This window comes from Dacryopinax primogenitus (genome assembly GCF_000292625.1).
Source record: "Dacryopinax primogenitus strain DJM-731 SS1 chromosome Unknown DACRYscaffold_6, whole genome shotgun sequence".
Classification (NCBI taxonomy): Eukaryota; Fungi; Basidiomycota; class Dacrymycetes; order Dacrymycetales; family Dacrymycetaceae; genus Dacryopinax; species Dacryopinax primogenitus.
The window spans coordinates 803,902-818,350 of record NW_024467203.1 but is presented as its reverse complement, the minus strand read 5'-3'; the positions used below and the strand labels follow the sequence as shown (position 1 = coordinate 818,350).

The 14,449-nt window shown below is 49.9% G+C and overlaps 4 protein-coding genes across 4 annotated transcripts; 3 read left to right on the top strand and 1 right to left on the bottom strand.

Moving 5' to 3' along the window:
- Nucleotides 1-948: 948 nt before the first annotated feature.
- DACRYDRAFT_65401 (peptidyl-prolyl cis-trans isomerase) lies at nucleotides 949-5,566 on the bottom strand. Its single transcript, XM_040775781.1, has 19 exons — nucleotides 5,485-5,566; nucleotides 5,325-5,427; nucleotides 5,083-5,279; nucleotides 4,947-5,034; nucleotides 4,764-4,893; nucleotides 4,592-4,738; nucleotides 4,225-4,543; nucleotides 4,057-4,172; nucleotides 3,898-4,013; nucleotides 3,593-3,845; nucleotides 3,445-3,545; nucleotides 3,347-3,390; nucleotides 2,836-3,300; nucleotides 2,528-2,781; nucleotides 1,931-2,468; nucleotides 1,817-1,882; nucleotides 1,531-1,765; nucleotides 1,043-1,478; nucleotides 949-991 (listed from the first exon to the last, which is right to left on the bottom strand). The coding sequence occupies exons 1-13, from the start codon at nucleotides 5,525-5,527 to the stop codon at nucleotides 3,128-3,130; spliced, it is 1,830 nt and encodes a 609-aa protein (XP_040630097.1). The 5' UTR covers nucleotides 5,528-5,566; the 3' UTR covers nucleotides 949-991; nucleotides 1,043-1,478; nucleotides 1,531-1,765; nucleotides 1,817-1,882; nucleotides 1,931-2,468; nucleotides 2,528-2,781; nucleotides 2,836-3,127.
- Nucleotides 5,567-5,844: 278 nt separating this feature from the next.
- On the top strand, nucleotides 5,845-6,891 carry DACRYDRAFT_50121 (voltage-dependent ion-selective channel; the record flags this gene model as incomplete). Its single annotated transcript, XM_040774969.1, has 4 exons — nucleotides 5,845-5,880; nucleotides 5,934-6,314; nucleotides 6,371-6,651; nucleotides 6,699-6,891. 4 exons carry the CDS (start codon nucleotides 5,845-5,847, stop codon nucleotides 6,889-6,891), a joined length of 891 nt encoding a protein of 296 aa, XP_040630096.1.
- A 426-nt stretch (nucleotides 6,892-7,317) lies between these two features.
- Nucleotides 7,318-8,570, top strand: DACRYDRAFT_106371 (uncharacterized protein; the record flags this gene model as incomplete). Its single annotated transcript, XM_040768257.1, has 2 exons — nucleotides 7,318-7,444; nucleotides 7,495-8,570. The coding sequence occupies 2 exons, from the start codon at nucleotides 7,318-7,320 to the stop codon at nucleotides 8,568-8,570; spliced, it is 1,203 nt and encodes a 400-aa protein (XP_040630095.1).
- A 1,049-nt stretch (nucleotides 8,571-9,619) lies between these two features.
- DACRYDRAFT_99538 (uncharacterized protein) lies at nucleotides 9,620-14,404 on the top strand (the record flags this gene model as incomplete). The annotated part of the gene is made up of 16 exons (XM_040777596.1): nucleotides 9,620-9,717; nucleotides 9,773-9,906; nucleotides 9,960-9,986; nucleotides 10,039-10,172; nucleotides 10,227-10,384; nucleotides 10,434-10,470; nucleotides 10,525-11,639; nucleotides 12,187-12,218; nucleotides 12,369-12,373; nucleotides 12,453-12,509; nucleotides 12,557-12,661; nucleotides 12,712-12,728; nucleotides 12,777-12,872; nucleotides 12,923-13,017; nucleotides 13,063-13,205; nucleotides 13,377-14,404. Exons 1-16 carry the CDS (start codon nucleotides 9,646-9,648, stop codon nucleotides 14,402-14,404), a joined length of 3,255 nt encoding a protein of 1,084 aa, XP_040630094.1. The 5' UTR covers nucleotides 9,620-9,645.
- Nucleotides 14,405-14,449: the final 45 nt, after the last annotated feature.

Genomic DNA, 14,449 nt, shown 5'->3' with positions numbered 1-14,449 from the left:
TGCTTAGACTCTTGGCACTCTTAGGTGAGCAGACTTAGTCAGCCTGTGTTGCCCTAACACTAGGTATGCCCTTGTAACAATTGTCATGTGCCATGAGTGCATGTTTATCCAAGAAATAGCAAGTGTACTCACACAAGGAGGTGGTTGCTTCAGCAATGGCAGTCTATGTCTCATTTGGGGCATGGCTGAGCATGTGAATGGGCTGACTAATATGTGTAATTTCTCATTAAAAAAGCTGGAATACAGCTGGAATCTCAGGGTCCCCATGTCACATCACAAATCTGTGTTGGGGGCAGGCAGACACAAACCTGCTTTGCTCCTGAGGGGGCTCAGGTGGACTGTGCATGCAAGTCGAGTTAATTCCTCTGATGACCCCTCTGGGCTCAATTTCCTGCAATGACCCCTCTGGAGCAGCATTAGGGACACATTTGGCTTCTGAAGCTGAATAAAAAGGGTGTTTGGGAAAATAAGTAAATCAGGGGTCCTGCCCAAGCCTGTGATAACATTCACCCAAAAGTGCATATATCAACAAAATTGAAAATTACAGAAACAGTGGGCAACAAAAGTAACAAGCACACAGTAGATGATGGTGTTATTTGTTCTCTTTTTTCTCCCTATCACTGAGAGGTCTCTGTCAAATCTTGTCAATCTGTGACTTGCAGGACCCCAACTTTGTTCTCTTAGCATATGTGCCCTATTTTAACTTCAGAAGTGCAAATGTATCCCTAATGCCATGGCAGAGGGGTCATTGAGGGGATACAGGGTCCTGAGGGCCATTCTGGCGACTTTGCCTCCGAATTGGGGTCATCGGAGGAATTAATTCCACGCAAGTCGACACAATCCCCTCCCCCTCCTCTGTGACTCTTGAACTATCTCTCTCTTCCTCGATTATAGTAACAATCATATATCATCCGGCCATCGAAGGCGGCGCACTTATCTTATCCATACCGAGACCCTCGTATACCCACTATGTCTTGGAAGATTGGGAAAAGTATGTCGAGGGGTGTGTGAGTCACAACCCCAAGTTAATCGGGAATTGCAGAGATCAAAGACGCGACGCTTTCTACCAAATCGTCAAACCCGTCCCTAACTGCGAGTGCTGATATCAGTCGATCAACCACCCCGACTCCTGGCAACGTGAATGGGTCGTTCGACAAGGCCTCTGTGAGCCGCTCTGGTCTGTTAACTGTCTGTGTTGCCCAAGCTCGCGGCCTTTCCCTTCCCAACGGCGTCCCATTGCCGTCAGCGGTCGAAAAAGCACTCAGATCTCAAGAGGCTCAGGTGGCGTCCAGTGTATCGGCCGCAAGTGTAAGCAAGCAGCAGCAGCAAGCTCGCTCGTCAAAGAACCGGGAGAGCCTTCAGCGAAAGCAGGTCTGGTGGCTTCCGTATGTCATCATCGAGTTCGATAAAAATGAAATCCTACTTGATGCATTGGGAGGTGACATCGCGGGACCGATTTGGATGTATCGAACGCACTTGTGAGGTTATTCTGACTCTACGCGCAATACCGTGAACTGATCATCCGCATAGCGATGTGTCCCGATCCGGCGAGGTTTCCTTACAATTATACTTGAGATCTGGCGCCGGTGACGCGGTTAACGATGCTGGCGTGGATTCCATGGGCAAATCTGATCTCTACTTGGGAGGCGTCAAGTTCATGCCTGATTTCGAAACGGCCAGCACCAGAGTTATCAACGAATGGATTCCCCTTACGGGAGGGTCAGGTGAAGTGAACTTGCAGATCATGTACAAATCGATTAGCCAGGTGAGATTTGCGTTTATGATCATGATCTCACTGATTGAGCATCGCCTACAGGCTGTGCCGCTTACTATTCATTCGTTTGAGCTGCTTCAGGTGGTTGGGAAAGGAAGCTTTGGCAAGGTTGGGATGTATTACCCTCCTGAAGCGCTCACATTGACCACCCAGCAGGTTATGCAAGTTCGCAAACGAGACACGGGTCGAATTTATGCTTTGAAGACAATACGCAAAGCTCACATCGTGAATAAATCGGAAGTCACACATACATTGGCAGAGCGAACGGTCCTCGCCCAGGTCAACAACCCCTTCGTCGTTCCCCTCAAGTTCAGCTTCCAATCCCCTGAAAAGCTATATCTTGTGCTAGCCTTTGTCAACGGTGGCGAGCTCTTCCACCATCTTCAGCGCGAGCAACGATTTAGCGAGGAGCGCAGCAGGTTTTACGCTGCTGAGCTATTGCTGGCGCTTGAACATCTCCATGACTTCAACGTGGTATATCGTGACTTGAAGCCCGAAAATATTCTTTTGGACTACACGGGTCACATAGCCCTTTGTGATTTCGGACTCTGTAAGCTCAACATGACCGACAATGAAACCACCAACACGTTCTGTGGAACCCCCGAGTACTTGGCTCCTGAACTATTGACAAACCAAGGCTACGCTAAAACAGTGGACTGGTGGACACTTGGTGTTTTGCTTTACGAAATGATGAGTGCGTCATCTTTCTGTTGGCACTCAAAGAGAACTGAATGCCCTGATACCTGTGCCCAGCTGGCTTGCCTCCCTTCTACGATGAGAATACACCCGAGATGTACAAGAGGATCATGTATGATCCTCTCGTATTCCCTGACGACATGGGTGCAGAAGCTCGCAGCATTCTCACGGGCTTGTTGAACAGGGATCCATCGAGACGACTTGGTGTGAATGGGGCACAGGACATCAAAGCACATCCCTTCTTCAGTCGGCATATCGACTGGAAGAAACTCGCGGCGAAGCAGATACAGCCTCCCTTCAAGCCAAGTGTGGTGAGCTGGCTTTGGATGAGCAGAAGGCGTACAATGCTTATTTTGATATAACAGGCAAGCGCAATAGACACCAGCAACTTCGACCAAGTCTTCACGTCTGAGGAACCACTGGACAGCGTCGTAGCGGATTCACAGCTTTCGTCCACAGTACAAGCCCAATTCGCGGGGTTTTCATATGATGGTAGAGGTGACGAGATGGCGCAGAGTGTTCAGACCGGTATTTGATTGCAGTTCGCTCTTCTTTTATATGCCGTACAACTGTTTATGTGCTGTGAAACATTACCACGAATACCGTCCAAGTGCGAAGCAGACCGATCAAGATGACATGAACTATTCTCCATTCCTATTACTCGACGGACACATTGACAATTTTGATGTCCTCGTACGGCTTGTCCACTTTGTCGGTTTTTACATTCTCTATGACATGAACAACTTCGAGGCCGTGAACAACACGTCCAAATATGGTGTGTTTGTTGTCCAACCAAGGGCATACGGTTGTAGTAACAAAAAATTGTGATCCTGCGCATAACATCAGCCCTGCACTTGGGCAGATATTCTGACCGACCATTAGTGTTAGGACCTGCGTTTGCCATGCTTACTGTGTACGGCCTTGAAACGGCAGGCTTTCAGTGATATCACAGTACCTTCAGAAAGCGGACCAACCTATCATGCCGTAAAGCTGGAGTGAATTCATCTTCGAATTCCGTGCCCCATATTGACGTCCCTCCTGTCCCGTCTCCCAGTGGATCACCGGTTTGAATCATCTTCCGTTCATCAGAAAGACTCATGTGAGGGCAGAGCACTTACGCACAAATTTGGGAATAACCCGATGGAAGATGACACCTTCAAAATATCCAGATTTGGCATGGCCGACAAAATTTTCCACAGCCTTGGGAGCATACTCGGGGAAGAGGCGGATGTGGATGTCACCTAATTCGGTATGTATGACAGCTTGCGTGGCCAAAACAGCTGTCTTCTTGATCGGTATGGAAGCAGCCATTGTCTGCTCATCTCGGGTAGGGCGTTCGTTCAAGACATCACGATCGCCTTGGCCTTTGACCTCTCTTTACGCAAATCAGTGGCAGTCCCAAAATAGGTGTGGATGCTTGCACGCACTCGGGTTCTAGACGCCCAAACATATAAAACCGACCTCTTTTGAAGGCAGTACAGAAAAGAGTTGGGTCGCGTGTCTCCTTAGCTTCTAATATGGGGTTTGCCGACGCTGCCATGGCCTTCACATGTCAAGGAAGTCAAACTGCGAGGACTCGAACTCACGGCAGTGACAAAGCCTTTCTTCTCGGGGGCGCCTTGATAGAGACTTAAATTCAGCCAGCGCAAAGTTTCGTCCTTTCCAAGCAGCCGAACCACGCGATTAGTGACGATGTTGATGACTGACAAGATGGTGGGTTCATATACAACGCGGTCAATGCACACATGACATACCTTTTATGCCAAGTAACGTCGCATATAGCACGAAGTTCCCACTTTCGTCCCAGACCGCGTTGGCAGTTGCAGCTGCCTTGACATCCTTCTCCAGCTCTCTCTCAGCTGCTAACCTCCGACCAAATTCCATGTCCTCCACCTTGGAAACAGCTGTCTCAGCCTGTTGCATCTCTTGTATCGCTGAAAGAGATTCATCGTACTTTCTGACCATTTTCCCGGTCAGGAAGTTGAAAATACGTATCTGCCTATCTGACATGGATAACACAACAAAATGTGACGAGTCCGGTGAGAGTGTAAGGGAAGTGGGGAGGCTCTTCGTCTGCTATGAATCAGCTCCCTGTTTCCACACGGCAAGATCAGAACACACCCTCTTAAACTCATACAAGTCTGTATTGCTCTTGAACTGCCAAAGGCCGGATATGGTTTTTGGCAGGCTCCACGGTTCTTGTGGTTGCCAGTATTCCACAAATCCCCCCTCGTCGGCGGAAATGACGATGTCATACTTATCCGAGTACTGTGGGGTCGTAAGTCTTTGAAACACTGCTGGAATCATACAGACGTGCGGTCATCATATGTACTGGGGAGCGATGCAGCGAATTGACACTGTCGAATGGCTGGCCGTCCCCACGACCATCGTAGAAGCGAATGGTGCTATTTCCTCGCTCGGATCTATGCAACGTTGTCAATCTTTGAGCATAATGACAAATCTAACCGGCTCGCACACAGCCAATATGGATCTTCCTTTCCCTGTTCCGTGCACCCAGCAGCAAGACAAGGGTGTAAACCCGAGTTTGATCATATTAATCATGTCTGAATGAAGGCTCAATACTCATACGGTAAGAGGGCTGACCGGCCTACCGAAATTGACAACATCGAATACTTTCGCAGTACCATCCTCAGCGACGCTCGCGTACAGATTGCCATCGGCACTAGCGGAAACCGCCACAATCGCAGTCAGGTGTGCTCGATAATGTTTGACGAACTCGACGCCCGTCTGCTGCTTCTTCCAGAATTTCACATGACCGTCCACGGAAGTGGTAATGATGAACTCGGTCCTACAATGGCGTGAGAAAGGCGTGCATCATTTGGCCCCTGCTCACTTTGTTACAGTGACAAAGTTGACGAAGTCGCGATGCATGAAACTTTTCCAATATCTGTCTGCGGTGGGTAGATGTTCCAAGAAAAGGCTTTCATGTGGTAGCACTTAAGGTTTTGAGCTATCAATTTGACAGAATGGACAGCATAGCAAAGAGGACAAACGTTTTCTCTTCTTCCGAGGCCCTTCACCAAGCGGCATGGGCATCGGGCCAATCTCGTCTTGCTCATCGTCTTGCTCATCCTCATTGTCAGCCTTTGAAGGATGATAAACGCCGTCCCTGAGAGTGTTATGGTCATGGCTGGACGTTAAAGAGCTCACTTCCTCCCCTTCGACCTGTCGGGGACGTTTGTGGGATATGTTGGAGTCCATTCTTTGGAGTGGAGAGAGTGGCGACGACATGGACGCGCACGTGGACACCCGAAATGGGCCGGGGGCAATATTGTCCGAAGAGGTGTTTTTCCAGAAACCGCCCCAACTTTGCTCCCATCCACCACCACTCCAACGTCCTCATCGCTATCATCATGTCTGTTCCTCAACCTGTCCCCCCTTCCTGGAAGGTACGAGCATATGTTTCTGCTGCTTGTGTTTTTGGTTTTTACGGTGGTGGCAGGACCTTGGCAAGTCTGGCAACGACCTGCTCGGGAAGGACTACCCCATCTATGGCACCAACCTGGAAGTCAAGACTCGCACGCCATCAAATGTCACATTCAAAGTCGCCGGTCTCCGTGATTCCAAGTCCACCGCCATTAACGGTGATATCGAGGCCAAGTATGTGGACGCCAAGAACGGTGTCACCTTCACACAAGCCTGGACAACTGCGAACGTGCTCAAATCCCAGGTCGAGCTGGAGAATCAGATTGCGAAGGGCCTTAAGATCGATCTGAACGCCTCCCTTCTCCCTGACAAGGCTGAGAACAACAAGAGCGCTCAGATTGGCATAGTCTATAAACAGCCTGCCCTACATACCCGTGCTGTTCTGGATCTTTTCAAGGTATCATCAGTATCAGTGCTTTGTACGATGCTTGACCGTGCTGATGCTTCCTTGAGGGTCCCACATTCACTGCGGACACCGTTGTTGGCCGTGATGGTTTCCTTGTTGGCGCGGAGGCGTCCTATGATGTGACGAAGGGAATGGTTACCCGCTACGCCGCTGCTGTTGGGTACAGCGCTCCGGAGTATGCCGTCACCCTTCATGGCCTGGGCAACTTGAGCACATTTGCTGCTTCTTACTACCACAAAGTGAACCGTGACGTTGAGGCCGGCGCCAAGGCTATCTACGACACGAAGTCCACTCATGGTAATGTCAACCTTGAAGTCGGTGCGAAGGCGTGAGTGAAATTTTCGCCGACCTTCGGTCTCCTAAAGCTCGTTATAGTTATCTCGATACCTCGGCGTTTGTCAAAGCGAAGATCAACAACGCTGGAGTCCTCTGCCTGGGATATACGCAAGGACTCCGTCCTGGAGTGAAGGCTTCTTTTGGTCTTGCTCTGGACACTCAAAGGTTGAACGATACTGCTGGCGGCCAGCCAGCTCACAAGGTTGGTGCTAGCTTCACATTTGAGGGATGAGAGGAGTTGGACGGACTGGGGGTTTAAAAAAACTGCCCTTTTGCCTCATACCCTAAAACATTGTTGAATAAGCTATTTCATTTCGGTTGTTGTCCGAATGCAATGGTAGATCCCCCAGTGCTGTGATGTGCCGAGGACTGAATGATCAATGAATGACCCGGCCGGTGGTTGGAGTCGGAGGTAAATGACAGAAGACATTCGAAGCATAGCTGTCTGCTGGAACGCGTTGCAACGGTGCTCGAGTAGTTTTATAGTTTCTCCTTGCGTCCTGCGCTCGTAGCGTCTTCACCCAGCAAGCAGTTTTTTTCGACCTATTTCATACCACCACCCGGGCACTTTCTTTCATTGCCTTGTTCACGCTCTAGACCTACTCAGCGCACCGTCATTATGGATAGTTTTAACCACTCCCATTCATCGGTCCCATCGATGCCGAGCATCATAAATACATCCCGGCCCCTTTTCGCTGGGGCCGCTCAGAACGCTGCGCCGTACTCTAGGTCCACAACCCCGTCTGGAAGCTCTCATTATAAGACGCCTGCCGAAACAGCCGAAAGTGCGAGTGCCGTGTTACTTATGTTTGCACCACTGATGTTGTCTTACCAGACGGGGACGACGATGACATTCCTCTCGCAGATCGGATTCCGACCGCTCTTGCTGCACAGAAGTCCATCCGCGTTTCCGCTCGTTCCTCTGCTCGACGTCCTCCAAAACTCAAGTCATCAGTCGTCGCCCTTCCTTCACAGATAGAAGTCGAAGGGGGGAAGCCGCCGCCTTCTCCAGGACTACCGGCCGAGGAACTCATGCAGAAGCTTATGGATTTACAGGTTCAGCATAGTCTACCTGCATCGAAGAACGATGCGAGTCCCCCGGTGAAAAGGCTTACGGCACGAGAACCAGCCGGTTCAGCATACACATCAATCGTCTTGCGTCCAGTTGCTACCACTATACCCAGTCGTGAGCAGAGCCGACCAGCGGTCTTGCAGCGGTCCGAAGACAAGAGAAAAGGCCCCATCACCAGCCCCACGATATCTGAGTTCCAAAGTTCTATCGCTCCTGGGTCACGACACGCGGTTATGACTCAAGGTGCACCAGCTCCTATCGTGGCTCTTCCCCGGTCTTCCGAAATGCCTTCTCGAGTTGTGTCTCGAAATGGTACCATGCGTCAACAGCAGTCGCGTCCTTCAGATGAAGCACAAATAACGCAATCAGAATCGCGGGCGGATAGTGACACGAACACACGATCATTGTCAAGATCAAATACAAAGAAAAGTCACATTGATCCGCAATCGAAATCTTGCGCTTTCTCTTCGGCGGGATTCTCAGATAACCATGTGGCGGGACCACCACAAGCGTATTTTGGGCCGCCACAGTTGGACATTCTGTTCACGGTTGACGTCCATGTTCTCAATTTGCGAACAGTCGTTAAGATTGATGTTGACGCATCTACCACCGCTAAGTCTGCTTTGGACATCGTCATGAAGCAATCCAGAGCAACCACGCGAGATATTCCTGCGCAGCAAGACGTTACTCTTTGGGAACTTGTGAATGACTTTGGGATGGGTGAGAGTTTGCCCGTGTTTTGCAGGATTGGACCTGAGACGATGGCACAGAACGACCTGTACGAGAATTCGAGCATCTCAGGAAGGTGTGTGAGGCATGGGACATGCAACGACCTGTGAACGCCTTTATGTTGAAGCATTGGGGGAGAGCCAGTTTGCTCAGTAGCAAGGTGACTGGATTTCACCCCCACATGTATCCGCCGTATGACACGAGAACATTAAGGCACTATTTTCCCCAACTCCAACCGCGCAAAGCGAGGTTCAGTGGCAAGCAAAACCTGGCAAATGGTCTAAACGGCATCTCTATCTTTATGATGGTAATTTCTACCTCAGTAAAAGTGGAAAGGTACGTATCAAGATTCACTCGTGTACCAGTTTGGACTGTTGCTGTAGGGCAAAGATCAACCATTTCTCTGCTCGGTTACTAATCACGACTTTTATGTCGTTACCCGCATCCACAAAACACCAAAACCATTTGTGTTTGCCATCAAGTCGACAGATAACATTGCTTTTTATGAGAGCCCTGAGGAGTCTTTGCATGTCTTTGCGGTTGGTCAGGTCGAAGGGGAACGCTGGATGGAGCAAATTCTTTTAGCACGGGTGGGCCGTTTGTTTGGTTTTCAGATGCGGTGGCTAACTGTGCCTAGTCTGCTGTGATCGCACGAGAACAGGCAGTGTCGACCCCATTGAATGTGCCGAACAGGACCTCAAATGCTGAGGCAATGATGATGACGCGGGCGCGGACGGTGCGTCAGGCAGCGGACATGCCGGCCACAGCCAGGGGTGGAACGCCTTTCCAAGCTGGCACATTGTTGGGGGTGTTGTCACGGAGGAACTAGCTTCCTAGCGCCTCGGCCCATCCCTGGGCGGTCATTTCCGGTCATTACGATTTTGTAGCGCTAGAGACTTTGAAGTGATGTATTTTTTACAAGACATCTCACCCTCGATGGTACTGGCAGTGTTTAATTTACCTGCTCCAAGACACCTGCTTGCGTCAATGTGGCCGGGTTCAAATGACGGTTGACCCTGATTACGTCGTTGCCCCATAACGGGACTGGCCCCCCGAACCTCACTCCTACAGTACTATTCCAGTGGCCGCATGTCTGCATTCCCGCATCCCCTTCTCACTTCTCGGAGATAGGATACAGAGTCTTCCTCGTCCCTTCCATCCTGTTGTTTTGCTCCAGCGTCACCAATGACCACTGTCAACGACCGTTCGACATACTCTGGCTTGTACTCGGGCCTCGCCAACAATGCCGTCTTTGCCGTGAGGGTTCAGGTCGTCGGAGGATTGAAGTGTCTTCCACTCACAGTCGAACTAGGTTATCGTTTCGGGTGTTGGCCTTACAGTGTTTGAATCACTACGACGCGTGAGGGCGCACACTAATCGGCCAGATGTAAAACAAAGCAAACTGGGGGGGCCCTTGGGAAGCGTAGAGACGTGGGAGTTTGGCTAGTGCGTTCTCTTGGGCCTCTTTGTAACCCGGAACAAAACGCTGACAATAGTAGCTTTTATATGGCAAGGAGCTGGTCACTGTAAACACGAGTGTCAATCTGGAGGGTAAATAACTGCTAAATCGCATGGCAGACATCCTCCGCCAATACTGAAAGCAATACCGCTATCTTGGATATGGCCCACACTCCGATATTCGGAACATAACCTCCCAGCTCTGACTCGAAGTTTGGATGCTGTCGTACATGTGCGTTACTTGACTGCCTCCTGTGGGTATTCCAACGCATTCAGCGCGTAACAAAGCTGATGAAGGATGCCTTTAGTTCTATTTGCACTGCTTCATACTTGCACATCATTGCCAATTCTCCTTGTTATCCATTTGTTGTTCAATCCCAGCGATATTCTACCTGGGAGTATGAACAAAGCATCCTTACAGTATCTGGTCACTTCGGATCGCTTTTTATGGGTGCATGTTGTTATTGTACGCACTGCGCAGAGGAGCCATTTAAAAATTCTGACATAATACACAGCTCTTTTGGCTGACTGGTACATGGATATGGGCCTTGAGTGAGTATTCTATTGGCTGCAGCTCTTCTATAATTCCCTGAGCTTCGATCTTAGTTTGGCTAACTCGAGGAGCCTTGCGCTATCGGCACGAAGTAATAGTTGACAGTTACAACCGTGCTGCGCAGAGCACCCCGTCGGCCGACATGAAGAAATTCCGTGGTCGACGTTTTCGGACCGTGATGATTGAGAACATACCGGTCTATATGAGGAGTGAGGAAGCTCTAAAGAATTATTTCGAGAGATATCTCGCAATGCCATCATTGCGTGCTGCCTTTCTGCAGCGAGGATGGCTCGGCTGGTGGGGTGTCATACGCAATCAACTCATCAGAGACTTAGAGCCGTTGCCTCTTGACGAAGAGGCACAAGAACACGGCGACATGCCCAAGGTCGAACAGGTGGTCTTCGCCCGAAAGACCACTGAGCTGCAGGCTCTCCTAGAACAGCGCGAGGTATTATTGGGAAAACTGGAGGCCCTGCATGTCAAACTCGCCTCTAATGTTCTGGCCGCCGTGGCGGCCAGGTTGGCTGCCAAGGAACATGCCTCGATTGAATCACCCACCGCAGAGAAGTTCGCTCGCAAACCTAGACTTATCGGTGGTCTACAGACCAACTCTAGCCTGGATAAACTTGTCGAAGCGCTTGGCCCTTTTGCGAAGGCATTTTCTCAGGAAAAAATACAATCGCCTCCGTTGCCTGTCACAGGGGATACTATCTGGGAGGCGCTGTATCGTGTACCACCGGAATTATTGCACCCTTACCAGCCTCTCATTCGCATGAAACCGCGCTACACCGGGCGTATGGACGTGGCAATCGATTATTACGCGTTAAAACTTGCCACAGTTGACAAACAAATTGAAGAAGAGCGGGCGATCGACGAAGCAAAGCGAGAGCCCTCAACCACAGCATTCGTCACTTTTGTTGCACCTCATCATGCACGCAAAGCGTTCCGATTCCTTGCGTTTAATCCACGCAGCCCAGATACGTGCTTTGTGACCCCCGCGCCAGACCCTTCCGACATTATCTGGAAGCGTGCTACAAGACCTAATTTCCGAGGAGCTTTCCTTCGAGATCTGTTGGTCTCGATTGGGGTTTGGACCTTCACTCTCCTATGGGTGCCTCCTGTTTGTCCAATCTTGTTGGCCTTGCGACGTTCGCTTGCTCACAGGATGGTAGGTCACAATTATCGTTGGTTTGTTCTCCATTCAGAATATCGCCGCAATCTTTCCATCGCTGGTAAAACACTTCTCAGAGGAATGTGCTCAACATTAATTGCATCTCAGCGTGACTACTTCAACTCAAATCCTGCTAAAGAATCTCTTGTATCTAGGTGGGATCCTGCCCTGGTATACTATGGTTCAGTTTACCCATGTTCAACAGCTTCCTGCCGACACTGCTATATTCTATTCTCGTTGTCCTTATTCCACCCCTGCTTCGCTTCATCACAAATCATGGACATTCTGCCATAACGGTATCCAAGATCAGTGATCTTGTCATGACTCGATATTGGAAATTCCTTGTCTGCAAGTAAGAAATCGAATCTCTCCGTTTTGACTACACTCATTCTACGCAGCGCGGTGTTTTTCTTCTCGTTGGGCAAGATATCAATCTTTTTTCTGTGGGTCATATGCTCAGACACCTCGTACAGGCGTCACCACCATCTCATCATTCGTTAATGTTTTTCGACAACCCGCGTCTTTACTCACTACTGTCGCCCAGGCTTTTCCAGCAGCCGCGCCGTTCTTCGTTGGGTGGGTACATTGCAGCCCCAGTGGGAATGCTTAGTAATGAAAACGCAGCTGGTTTGTATTTGAGACCGGGATGCATGTGGGACTTTCTATTTCCCTAAGTTTGTTTGCTCTGTTACTAACGAGGCAATTCCATCACTGACATCTTAATAGTGGGGGTATGTCAGCAAAATCTTTCTCGTCAACGTCGCTAACAAGCATAGTTTCCAATATGGATGTATCCATTCCATCGTGCAGCATCAACTCTGCGGAAGCGTGCACAGGCGACAAAACCTCGTGTATACGATTACTCCTGTAAGAGTCCTTGCGAGTGTCAGTTCTACACTCACTTCCGCTCTAAGACTGGCTTCCCACCCACATGCTTGTCCTGCTGATCATGCATGTCTTTGCTATTTTGAATCCACTCGTCATCCCATTCTGTCTTATTTACTTGGCTTTTGAGTTTGGTAAGTTCGGCATTGGTTTACAACGTCCCCTTGTTGAATGTTCATGACAGTGATTGTCAAGCATCAGGCACGTCCGTGCCTCTGTTACTACTCAAATATTAACTTCAGCAACCAGAAAATGCAGGTGTTTTCTCGGGCATTCGAAACGAATGGGTTCAATATCAATCATCGCATCCTCCGCTTCTCGTGCGATGGTCTCGTGTTTTCACAGGTATATACATGCTCCCGCTTGGTTTGTGGCTTGGATCATGAATTATCCAGGTCATATTTCTAGTGTTAATGATCATCATCAAGAAGGTTGGCGAGGCCGTATTGACCGGCTTGTTGATACTGGCAACGATTATGGTGAAGCTCTAGTGAGCTGTGTCCCCTCTGCAATGTGCTGTCCTGATCACGCATAGCCTATCACGCAAGTGCAAGACGGCTTACGGCGCAGCAGACAAACTCGAGGCTGATTGGATTTGCTCCACCGGCTCTATCATGCCAACCTCGCAGCACAGACACGAGTTGCCCTCTATTGCCTCTCGCGAAACTCTTCCTTTGTGTAAGAGACTCAAGCCACTATTCCAGACAAAGACATGGATCTATATGTGGCACGCATTCCCCTTCGAAATGCATTTTCCATCCTGGCAACTTTCAGCTCGGGATCCGGCTATACCCTCTATACGTACCCAGTTACCGGATGATCCCAGGGACTCTATGCCTCCGTGCATAGATGGCCCGCGTGTCGACAATGTTATAACATCCCTGGGGCAGTTGGCAGAAGCAACCGTCCATACAGCAGATGACAACCTGACCAATGAAGTGGAGCATCCTTGTATGTCTACCACCGCTTTGGATGCCGCCGATGAGAATCCCATTGTGACTGCACATCCAACAACTGCGAAGTGGGACGACAGTGTCCCATACGATGCAAGTTACGAAAACCCGCTCTACACAACTTCGCTGGACAAGTTCATGTGGCTTCCACGAAACCCCCTTGCTAGACTCGATCTCGATGATGGCGTCAGGATCCACGTGGTTTTACTCAGTCGTCCAGATAGAAACTGGCGAGGTGTGGGAAGGCTTCCACGAGAGCTTGAAGCCCAGCTCTTCGGTGATATTCCTGGAACCAGACCGTCTGGGGAGGTCCTCCTGACAGACCATGACAGCCAGTCTTATGAACCCAGAAGCTCTATTACACAAGAGCCCCTTCTGAAACCGAATGTACGACTAACTCGAGACGATGCACTGGAGGAAATCGAGTTACCGCCTATCCTCGCCGCCCGCGTACAGCATCCTGAACAAGAGACGGACATAGAAGAGGTAGAAGGCACCACGTTACAAGAGAGAATCAGGCCGCCACTCTCAAGGGCGAGGTCGTTCAAGTCACAAGCTTCGAAACAGCCCTCTTTACGCCATACGTCATCCGCTGAAAATTGGTTCCCTGGCCACATCATGCGGGAGGAACCAAATGAATTGGGTATTCCACCTCTGTCCACAGTTGGATTGCCTGAGACATCCTCTGATGGAGCACTCCCCGTGATAGGCCTTGGCGGCGAGGAATCTAGGATCAGTTCGACACCAGGAAATACACATGGATCTGCTTTGTCATCTTTCAGAGCGCTGGCAAATCTGGTTATGCGAGAAGCGCGACAAGAGAAGGAAGACCGCGAAAAGAAGGACAAGAAGGAAGACGAGAGCCGCAACCCTCGGAGTAGCCTGGCCCAAATACTGGATGCGCACGGCAGGGTGAACGAATGAATCATATGGATTGTGTCAATTATACTCTACAATGATGATACCCAT